The sequence below is a fragment of the Hippoglossus stenolepis genome, chromosome 17, assembly GCF_022539355.2.
Source record: "Hippoglossus stenolepis isolate QCI-W04-F060 chromosome 17, HSTE1.2, whole genome shotgun sequence".
NCBI lineage: Eukaryota > Metazoa > Chordata > Actinopteri > Pleuronectiformes > Pleuronectidae > Hippoglossus > Hippoglossus stenolepis.
Window position 1 is genome coordinate 9,453,866 of NC_061499.1, and position 12,204 is coordinate 9,466,069.

The following is a 12,204-nucleotide window of genomic DNA, read 5'->3' on the forward strand; positions in this document are numbered from 1 at the left end:
AGCCGCCGCAGCTCAGGAAGTACAGACGTTCAACATGTGAGGGGAATTAGACCGAACCACCGCCAAAGGGGTTTGAGTGTATCTTTCAAATCCAGAGCCTTGTAGTTGAGGTTCGACCGAGCCTCGGTCTGTCTCCGTCTCGTCCTCGCTCATATTTGACAAACTTGATGTGAGTCTACGCGGCTGGTGCCCGTTTTGTTTTGGCAGGGGATTTCTCATGCTGGAGGTGTCCAATTATCCATGGTAGTAGAGTGGGGACTCTCAAGTCCCTCCAGAAGGGGAAGTGTACATCTGTGTGTGCGTGTGTGTGTGTGTGTGTGGGCGCAGGAGTTGTCGAAAAAATAAATTGTGTTTGTGATCTCAATGAGTCCCTGAACACTGTATCGGGAGAGGTGGGTGGGTGTGAGGTGGGGGTGGCTGCGGAGAAGGTTAACCTCGCTTTAATGAGAGTACTTACGAGATTCAAATTTCAGCAGAGTAATTTAAAGCCACCATGACCCCCCAGTCTGTCTACCTACCATCATCAACACTGCAAAAAAAGAAAATGACACCGGGATAGAAATGACTGAATGTGTTGAAACAGGGATAATATGAAGCCTCTGCAAAGCACAGTTTGACTAGAAGAGTTCCTTAAAATGCAGCTGCAACTTTAGAATTGTGTTACAAGTGTTAAAATGTTTCCTTTCCTTCAGAGTAGGCTTTAAGTTACACAAACATCTACAAAATTAATATTCTCTTTCTCTTGTTTGGAGGAGTGTCACTGAAAAGGATCAGCCTCAGCACTTCCTCTTAAAAAATGTATTTCCCAGAATTTGAAATTAGCCTATTTTTTTATTGGAAATAAGTATGAATGGCAGAGTTTGCTGACTCTTGTTTGAAAAAGCCACCAAAATTTTATAATGAAATGATTATTTTCAGTAAATATCTTGTCTGTTTTATCGAGATGCCCCTTGTAACTATTTTAAAAACCAAACAAAGACTGACAGTACATCATTTAAAATCTGAATATCCGCCCTTACATGGATGTATAGTTTTGCAGTGTAAAGCTTTATTCTCTCTCTTTCCATTTGCTCTCTTACTCTCTTTCACTTATACGCCGTATTCAATATCCTCAGCGCTCGTATTACTTAAGAGTTTTAACAGGCGCCGTGAAAAGGAGAGTGTTCTATAAGCCACGATTTTACTGCTTCCTTATCCACCCAACCTGCCCTGCCAACACTGAGGCTGGCTTGTCCCACAGTATCACACTCTGCGAGTTAATTCCATCGCTCACACACACACACACACACACACACACACACACACACACACACACACACACACACACACACACACACACACACACACACACACACACACACACACACACACACACACACACACCTTTACTGTTATTGAACAATAAACATAATTTTATGAACCCAGTAGACAATAAGTACACTGAAGAATAAAAGGCAGGACTGGATTTCATGACTTCTCCAGTATATGTTATATTCCATTTCATTTGAGTTGTTCTTCTACTCCATCGCTGTACTAACATCTATAGGAACGTTTGAACTCTCAAGAACTTTTGACTGCAACATTAATATTTTCTTCTGTTCACAGTGTCGTAGGAATTTCTTTAACAGCTGGATTCTGCAGGGTGAAGCTATTGTTTTTACGGTGTAAGTTCATGGGAACTGATGAGTGATTAAAACATCACGTCATTGTCAAACTAAACCCAAAGGAAGCATCTCCTGAAAGAGGAAGCAGAATTTGCTGTGATAAAAAAAAAGACATCAAACCCTGTTAATTACTGGCGAACAAAACAATAGTTGGCTGGGAATTTTCCTGTCTTTATTTCTTCTTTTATTTTCAGCAGATGTGATGACAATCGCTTGATTTTTTATTTATTTTCCTTTTCTTTTGAAGGAAACTCCTTTGGGTTTATTTCCACAATGTGCAATATTTAACCATTCAATCTCTCAACATTAATTTGGGATTCGTTGTCCCCCTTCCCATCCATTCTGCTCAGTAAATCAACCCCACCCACCCAGCGTCCCTCCCTCACTCCCTCCAGCACACACACACACACACACGCACACGCACACACACACACACGCACGCCCTGACTCCCCCTCTTCTTGGCTATCGGACATCAATCTAGCCAGCACCGTCTGCTAAGCCTCACTGGGCAATTAACCACATTGAGAGTGAAAGCTCTAATCAATCCCTGGCCTTCTCCATCACACACATTTACGCACACAAACACACGCACATACACTTAAATTCATTGGCGTAAATGTCTCCATCGCTTATACAAGTGTGCAGCAGTCCAAACAGCACTCGAGAAACCTGCCGTCCCTTCAAGGACACACATAAAGACGACAAGGTGAAAACCCATAACGTTGGACTGGAGCTTGTATGGACGTGTGCGAAATTGAAGATGAAACTATTTGTTAATTTTTCCTCATATAGACATAAAGCTGTTGACAGACACACGTCGCACTTCCGGATGATGTAATCGTACCTGCTCCACTAGCCAATGGTGTTTCTTCGTCAGTCAGTCAGTTACGGCAAAACACAAACACACACATCAATCTTTTGTGGTTTTTACTTGCTTGGATTATGAATAAAAACAGGCCAGTCGTGTAAATCCTCACCTCCAACAGGTTTAAAGTTCATCATTTACTCCACACATCAGCCTCTAACGTACACACTACGTTATTTTACCCAGATACTTAATCTTAGTCTCATAAATGGTTTCGATTTGGTCAGTGCAGAAATACAGTTCTTCTCAGAGTTATGTTTTACACCCTCTGCACAAGAGGGATTCAGGCTAAAATGTCTCTAATTCCCTGCTTTTCCCTGCACATGGTGTGGGCTAACTGTCAACCGTGTGAGGAGGGTTATCTGCTGTGAAATTCAGGCATCCCTCCACAGCTTGTCTCATTGATTCATGTGGGCCTAAATGTCAGCACCAGCAGGGCAGAAGACCCTGGCAAACCCCCTGAGAGCGCGGGGTGATGGGGGCTAAAGGCAGCGTGTTCCACTGCGTCGTCTCAAAATAGCCTCCCTGACTTCCACACAGCCAGAGGACAAGACATCATTGATTAGAGGCAAAAAGAATACGCTCATATTAAAGGGGCAGCCGAGATTTTACAGTTTTTTGACATACACTGCCCATGGATTTACCTGTAAATAAAAGATTAGGATTCATTTTACTATATATTAAACATGCAAAAAATATTGACCCGTCAGCTATTGATTTGGTGCCTTTGTTCATGCATTCATGGGTAAGTTTAGTGCTTTGATCATTTGCCGCGTTATGCTAAATCTACATCAAACACAGGGGAGCGATCGATGGCTCTTCCTCGTTACAGGAATGATAATGAAATCAGCATGATTGTGCGGATGCTGGTGATTGATTGTAGGAGTGTAGCTTCGAGGGGTTCAGGGTGATGCTGAAGCTGCTCTTAACGTTTCTCACTCATACCCATGAGCTGGTTTCCTCAGAGCAAAGGCATGTGGGTGAAGAAGTTGTGATGTTGGAGAACTGCCTGTGGATGTGAGTGTCCGGGCGTCAGCCTCTCAGCCAGCAGGAGCTGCAGGGAAGCTTGAGGGGGCTAAACATCCTCAGACTAATAAAGAAGCAGACTCACATGAGAATGTGATAAAAGAAAAAATCAAGCCCATGATGTTCTAGGGGAAAAGTCAGGGGCTCACTGAAACTCTGTAGGATTGATTCTCTTTGAATCATGTCAGTACATTTAATTTATGGTGTATCACCATGGTGGATTGACAGACAGACGGTCTGGTGCTTATGGATAGATTGAAAACTTAAATACAGTTTTCACACCAACTTTCTCACCACACACACACACACACACACACACACACACACACACACACACACACACACACACACACACACACACACACACACACACACACACACACACACACACACACACACACACACACACAGTCATGTCTCAATGACTTCAGAGGACACTGACTTCATTTCCTGGAGATATACTCTACCCTTAAACATACTACTTGCCTATGCCAAACCTAAATGTAAACCTAAATCTAACCTTACTCTAACTTTAAAACAAATCTTCACCTTAATATTTAATTATTTATGTTGTGGGGACTTTCTTTTTGTCCCCGGCAGGATGATGATAATGTAACTTGAGTAATACCTGGACCACACATGCATAGTGTTAACTTACCTCCAGGATTCATAGAGCCATCCTGCTCAGTATTACCAGCAAACTGGGTCAGTTATGACATTACCAGTAATTTGAGTATAAACTAAACAAATAGGCACCAGCGAACATACACATGTTGTCTCAAAGATGTCAGTGTGAGCTAAGATATTCTAAAAATTGTGAATATATAATTGCACTTGAGTAAAAGCAAATAAGGTTAACAACGTTCTCCCTGACTTTAAAACAGATTGGGGTGTAGATACCACTGGGTGTTCTCCTGTCAGGCTCCATAGGAAAGAGATTCATCTGAAACAGGAAACACATGTGTAAGAATTACTCTGAATTAAGAATCAAGAATAATAATTATACATGGAATTCAGGCAAAACTATATGTAACTAACTTCTACACGGAAAAGATCCCTGAAAGCACAGCCCTTCTCAAAATGCAAGTCTCTGCTCTAATGTGTAACCGCATGGTTAGGGTTTGTGGGGGAGGTGCGGGGGTTGGGATCGGACATTTACATAAGAAATTGTGAACCTCCACTTTTTGTATACCTTTTGTACCCCTATAGTTTCTTCTGAATATTCTTTAGGTTTTTCACTAATAGAATAATTATAGGAGCTTGACGAAAAAACTGGACCTTTTGGGGAGGGGTATTTATGATCAGAATTTAGTGCAATTAAATCTGGTTTCATAAGGGCCTTGGTGGAGGTATTTGCTCTTAGGGTGCAGAGATATGTCCCTAACATCCGCTGGTGGTCACTAGCATCCACTCACATCAACTGGTGGTATAGGCATTAATTAGCACAGTAGAACAAACAAGGGATATTCTCCATCTTGTCCTATGTTCTAAAAGGGGACAGTGTTGACCACATGGCTTTCACAGTACTGCCATACAAGCAAGTAGCAGATTTACCTTTAGCCTCAAATTCGGCCTGTGTTCATTACAAGGCCAAAACACTTGATGACACAACTGAATTTATGTCCCTAACATCGGCTGGGGGCCACTGAACACCGAACTTAAATTGTGCAGGGGAACTTCAAGCATACAAGGGACATTCACCATCTTGTCCTGTATTTTAAATAAGGATACCTGGAAAATATATTAAGAACTTACATTATCTCCACAGATATAGGGACACAATGAAAAAAATGGATTTAAAGAATGAAATGAATCATGGCCACATTAAAGTGTAGAGTAACTGGGGGACCGATCAGAGGACATTTAGACTAAAAACATGGTGTAAATGACACCGTGCCAAGTCAAATGTTAATGTCGGGGCTTTTGGGACACTTGCAAGACACCACAGGAGCAGTGTGGGGCCATTTTCTGTTATTTTCTGGGGGGTTTTTACATTTAAAGAATTGGTCGCCATTTATTTCAATTGTATTGGATTTGGCTGCAACGCTGTTTACCCCTGAATCTCCAAAAGTGTTTTGTGGACTCAAACACTTCACCCACCCCTCCATTGGCATAGTGGTGAGTAGACAATGAGTGGAATTTTCATTTTTAAGTGAACTATCCCTTTAACCTTAAAAACTGACGTTATAGGGATGCGATCTCACCTTTTCACGTGAGATCACTGTACACAGTCGACCCCAGATACCATAAATCCAGTACAAATGCACGAAGGGACCCGGTGAGGGCAGATTACGTGGTGTTCAGTGTCAGACGGATTTTGAAGTTGCCGCTGAGTGGTGCAGGATGTGATAGGCTGACGGGGGCCGAGGCTGAGGAAGAAAGGAGCTGCTCTCCGTCAGTAGAGCAGTGCCGCTGGAGAGCTCACTCCCGTCGACCGCAGGCTCCAGCCTCAGAAAAAAAAAAAACCCAGAGAGAAAGAAAGGAAGGAAGGCAAAGGACGCGAGCTTTTTATTTTTTAATTTTTATTTATTCGTTTCTCGTCGCAAGATGTAACTTGTTGACATCACGTCGCGCACATACATGCATTTGAAAAGAGCCGGGAGCGAGTGCGCAGCGACGAGGGGAAGAAGAAGAAGAAGAAGCCGCCGACCGAGCCGCTGCTGCCCCGGCGCATGGAACTTATTGTTGTGCGTCCTGTTTTTGACTATGTTACCCCCGAGTGAGTTTGGGTCTCTGCTCGCCGTCGTCGACCCTTGAATCGTTATCTTTATTTTTTTTGTGTGGGAATATAGTCGAAGGAGAGAGAGACGCCGAGGGAAGGATTGCGCGAAGCCAGCGATCTTTTTTTTCCTACAGAGCCGGGGATTTAAATCGTCGCTTGTGGCTGGTGGTGCTCCGGGAGAGAAAAGGAAAAGACATTCATGTGGCCATTCTCTGTTTATTTTAAACTCCTGGGGATTGCATGATGAGCAAGGAAAGACCCAAGAGGAATATCATTCAAAAGAAATACGTAAGTACCCAACACCTATATCCGTGCAAATGCGCTCGCTCGGTTCAACTTTGGCTTTTTAGCTCGCCTCGGCGAGAACGCGTAAACTTTGATCGGGGGGGCTGTGAAGGTGACCAGCACCACCATCGCCTGTGCTCGATGTGGGTCGAATACCATTTTCTTTTTAAAAAGACAAGTTCAACGTGTTTGCACTTACATGCCTTTTGATTTAAAGGGACAGGAGTGTTTATCCAGTGTCCGTGTTGCAGCGTTTCTTCGACACCAGACATGTTTTAGGCTATTTGAACATTAGCGGGGGGTGGGGGGGTTGATGAGGCTATTTTGACCCGTTTCTACAAGATGTGATGTCGTGGTGGGGGGTGTGTGTGGCCCATCGTGTGTCTTGGCTGCGTGCTAAAGCCACGCAAGGGGGTTCGAAATGAAAGGACTTGGCAAAGTGTTAACAGGAAAAGGGGCTTTTGTTCGCTCCCCCGCCGGTCCCTTCCCTATTCACGGCCGCGAAGACGAGCCCGTGTCGGCCATGGCTCAGCGGCGATTTCGGCTTCCATCTCGTCCCATTCTCAATGTTTTCCTTTTTGTGTTACGGACATAACAAAAAAAAAAAATACACCCCCACGTAATAGCTCACACCTTGAGTTCACGGGAGCGCTGCGTGTTCTTTCCCCCGGTGCACCGACATGTTTCCCGGCTCCTCCAGGCAGAGCCGGGGCGAAGGGGTCAGGCGATTCAGCACATCCGTCCAGTTTCCACCACTTGGGGGCTTGTGCGGTTGTCTTTGCACCTTTTTTGCCCCACGAGGGTCCCTGAGATTTCTTTCTGCAGGTGACCTCTAGTGCAGCAGCCCTCCGAGGGGGTAACACCATCTTTTTTTGGGGGGTGGGGGAGGATTAGCTCTCACGCGTTTGGGTCTCGTCCCCACTGAATTCACATGGCTGCATGAGACGGAGCCACACGGTTTGTGAACGATCAGTGTGCAGTCGCATTGCAGGGGCTCATGTATGAAGCGATAACCCAGAAGAAGAAGAAGAAGCGACCATTTTCTCTCCGCAAACACATTCGTGAGGAAAAGGGGGGGGTTTGTGAGATAAAGTAGTCCCGGCCTCATCTGGGTTTGAATCGTAGTCTCGGTTCAGGTTTTGGTCTGGTGAACACATGCATCCTCCTCCAGGATTTAAAGACAAATCAGCATTTTGCTTCCACTAAGTTGCCATGTATCCCTTTTCTTTTTTTTGGTCACGAGGGGAGTGGGCTCCGTGTCGGGGCTTTAAAGTTTGTTGCACTCCTTTGATGTTCTTCTAAAATTGTTGCCCTCACGCGCCCTCGTGGACACATTGTTGTGTTTTTAATTGCACGAGGCGTTTCTTTACCCCCCCACCCCCTCTCTCTCCCCCCCCTCCACCAACACTTACCTAAACAACATGTGGAGCTTCTTTCAAAAAGTCTGCTTCTCCCTGCAGACGCTTTAAACTGAATCGACCCAGAGCTGAACAATATATATCTTTTTGTTTTTGCTAAAATGAAACGATACACAAAGACAAATGGAGCAACAGGTTTGCATGTGCAAGCAAACAATTAGAATTTATATAAAGAACTTAATGTGTTTAATCTGAATTTGCCTGGTTTTTTTTTCTGTTTCTCTTGTAAAGTGAATACATTTCAGGCAAAGGCAATTAAAGCAGTATTTCTGATGACAAAGGTCAAGAACGTTTTTCAGTATTTGAAGTTTTCACATGGTTTCAGCCTATAATATTTTACCAGGTAAATATATAAACGCGTAGATCTGACAACACCAGAAGAGCACTTCATTGAGATTTCAATTGACTGCTTTTGTATAGGTTTGCTGACCTACTTCCTGTTATGCTATTATCTTATAACAGAAAAATGCTCCACTAAAGGGAAGCAATTTAAACGCATCTCTCATGCTTCTGAATATGCTCTGTGTATAAATAAATTCATGAGCTTCCACATTTATTTGTTGGAGAGTGACACAAATGTAAGTCACTCCAACAAAGACACTGATCTAACATGGCACGCTGCATCTCTCCAGTGTATTAAGTGTTACTGGATGCAGTCTGCTGCAGACATAAACATCCCATAGTGTTCCTAAGTCATAGTTGGCATTTAATTTGTTTAATGTTCATCCATGACAGCTATGTTTTTCTGGTCATGACCAAGAAGTTTCAGTTTAACCAAGTATAATTTCCATGCATTGAAAAAGTGGGTGGAAATTTGCAAAAATGTAGATCCTGTCAAGTTGTTTTTAAGTCTTCCTCTGAATTGAGGAAACAGGATGTGCCACAGAAATAATGACTAACTGAGACAAAAGTCCCCACTTTAAATTGAGCCAGACTACGACGGACAACAGTGTCACACTCCCTAAAACTGGATGGGTCTTTTTTCTTTATTTGTTCTATTCATAACTTGGTGGTATAATTAGAACTGGAGCCAGAGAATCAGGGTTAGGGAAATGATGTGTCTGTGTGCCCTACTGCAGGATGCACGTTTCTGTCGTCTGTGTGTGTCTGTGCACGCATGTGTGTCACATCTGTTGTGTTTTCGGCCTCTGCAGCTGACGCATTACGTCTGTCCTGGACCAATAAGGCTCACAAACGTGCATTTCTGCAACCAACCTGGAGGAGTCCAGATCCCCAAGCCCCCCCTCCAGGCTTTGAGACAGGACTCTTGGCCCCTACTGATACCCCCCTCCCCCTCTCCTATCCCCCTTTAATTAGCGTAAGACAATTATACATGCTTGGCTTAACCATTTCCCCTGAAACATGGGTGTGAGTTGTTACCCCCTCCCCACCCCCACCTCATGCCCAACAAACACCTACTTTCTGCGAATGATATTAAAATCCATCAGTCATAAAATTACACAGAAGAAAAGGGGAGGGGGGTCCTTAATAAAAGCAAACAAGGCGAGGCAATTGTCATTTTCCACTAGGATTGATTCATTGTGAACAGAACCAAAACGTAAAGCCAGATTGCTCCGTCAGATTTTTTTCTCCAAAGATGCTTCGTCACTAACGTCAACTAAAAAACTCGGAGCTCCTTTTTTGAAATAATAATAAAACAATATTTGTTTGATAGTGTTTTAGGGGAAGATGCTGTGTAATGACTGAGGTACCAAGAGCTAATGTGCGGCAGTGTTGTTCGGCCTAATGAAACATGACACACAGTGTGTGTGTGTGTGTGTGTGTGTGTGTGCATGCATGCATGTGTTTGTGAATGCATGTAAGCGAGAATAGCAGAAGAGCACGGCAGAGTGCAGCCAGGGCCATTTTGTGCCGAGTCTGCTCTTCCTGTAGGCCCCAGCTGGGGCTAGGCCTCTGATTCAAAGGTTGTGTGCGAGTGTGTGTTTGTGTGCATGCATGGTGTGTGTGGGACAAGCACAGCTGCTGCAGGGGCCTTTACAAATGTAAAGAGGCTGTCAGTGTTTGTTTCATCAGGCGCACAACTGATGAGGGCCAAGTTGAAAATCCATTGCACTGCGAGTGTGTGCGTTGAGCATGCACAAAAAGAGGAAACAAAAACAGAGAGTGGGGGCAGAACGGGGAGTGCAAAGGCACAGACTCTCCCCCTCCACTCCTCCTTTTCCCTCTCTTTATCTCCCTCTCTCTCCTCGTCTCTCTGTCTCGCTCTCTCGTTCTTGGGCTGTCCAAATGAAATGTGGGCCTCATGTAGGACCATGAAGAGAGGGTCACAGGGTTGTTTTTCCACCGTGCCTGGGCGTCAATGCGCTTCATTTAACCTTATGTTTCAATGCAAATTCTTCTTTCATAAGCTCCCCTCTCCTCACGTGTGCAACATGGCAGGGTTCACTTTTCAACCTCCCCGTCACTATGGCTACCAGGGCAAACCAAAGTATACTGTGGCAAAAGCGATGTTTTACTGCCTGTTTATTTGACTACGTCCATTACGGTTATATTCCACGTGGCACCAGTGAAAGTCACCATGGTAAAAGATAAAGTGCTCGTTCAATTTCTCAGTGTCGCTTTTTACAGGACAGTTTTTCCATGAAGGAATCCTCGTGCAAAGTTTAAGGTGATGAGTGTATTTCAGGTTTTGAGACAAGCAGGATGTAGCAGGACAACAGGTTTTAATTTCAAAGTAACATCAGCCAGCTTCATTGTTTTTTATTTTAGATTTCAGTCCGTGGGGGGGAAAAAATCAGAGCAGGGCTACTTTGATAATGTTGCCAAACTGTATCAGTGAGAAACTGCCAAGAACATAAAAAGTCCTCATGAAGACTGCCAGCAGTTGAAACACAATGGAGCCGTTTCTGTGTCACACATACTCTGCAGAGAAAACCTACTATACTTCACTGTGTGGACGAAGCAACTCGACACATAAGCAGACGTGTTCCGCTGCCATAGATCTCACAGTACTGAAATTTGCCTGAGTAATTAATGATTGCCAGGCCTCAGTTCATGTCCTGACCTTACTGTTGGGTTAAAGCATGGAGGAAGCCGTCCTTCCCACGCTGCAGGCACAACCTCACGTCCCTCCGGCCTCGTCTCTCCTCTACGCTGGGCCTGCCCACTTGACAAGCACTGCCTCTGCGAGCCCAGCCTCTTTTTAATTCAGCCTTATTTATGTATTTATTAAGTGCTCAAAGGACGAGATGGGAAAGCTCTCCCTTTAAATAATGTCTGCTTTGCCAACAGAAAGTTTACTGCATCATTACAAGCGCTCTGAGAGCTGCCTGTTGCAATTTGGAACGCCGATGGATGTTCAGCGGCCAAATGCATCAGCGCGTAGCTTCTTTTTTTCCCCCTTATGACATGAATACAGACTCTCTCCATGTTTACCCTTTACCGTCTCTGCCTCGCTGTTCTTCTCCAACACCTGTTTCCTCCAGAATTATGTCACATACATGCCACAAATTCCCTGTTATGCAATATGACCTTTTCTTTTATCAGCTGTTGGCACTGAGAAACCATCTCCGGCATTTTGCTGGCACCAGCGCACGCTCGCACACAGAGGCAAAGGTCTCTAGGTGTACACATGCCGGCAGCAGGTGAGATAAACCAGTTTCAAGTCCAACCTCGTGAGCTGTCAGCAGCGTAGGTTCAGAGGAACACTGACATGAAACGGGGGCGTGACTGTCTTTGTTGGACACGACGTGTGTTTCCGTCATGAGCAGTTTGTGAGTAGGCCTGTGTAGGTGTGTTACAGCATATGCTCCAAATGTTGGACACAAGGCATGGTTGGACCCAGTGTGAAAGTGGGCGGCCAACGTGTGCGTGTGTGTGTGTGTGTGTGTGTGGCGGGTGTGTCACGTACACCACATGCGCTCCCTCTGCGCTCGTCTTAATTCTGCCGAGTGATTTATATCCTCCTGCTCCTGTGGGTTTGGATGGAGATGGGGGAGCAAGACAGCTGGTCAGGCCCTGAGAGTGTGTGTGTGTGTGTGTGTGTGTGTGTGTGTGTGTGTGTGTGTGTGTGTGTGTGTGTGTGTGTGTGTGTGTGTGTGTGTGTGTGTGTGTGTGTGTGTGTGTGTGTGTGTGTGTGGTTGCCACAGCTTATCCGTTCAGGATCCCTATGAAGCTGAATCAACACTTTAGCTTTGTCTTTGGTTCGGCCTTGCAGGCTTTATAGGGGCCAATGAAGGACGTTTAGAAGTACAAGACAATTA

The 12,204-nt window shown here is 44.6% G+C and overlaps 1 protein-coding gene across 1 annotated transcript in view; it reads left to right on the forward strand.

Moving 5' to 3' along the window:
• The first annotated feature begins 5,949 nt into the window (after nt 1–5,949).
• jarid2b (jumonji, AT rich interactive domain 2b) overlaps nt 5,950–12,204 on the forward strand; it is a 105,421-nt gene continuing 99,166 nt past the window's right edge. The window contains exon 1 of the mRNA XM_035182403.2: nt 5,950–6,566. Coding sequence (XP_035038294.2) covers nt 6,519–6,566 — 48 coding nt within the window. The 5' untranslated portion in view covers nt 5,950–6,518. The remainder of the gene's footprint in view (nt 6,567–12,204) is intronic.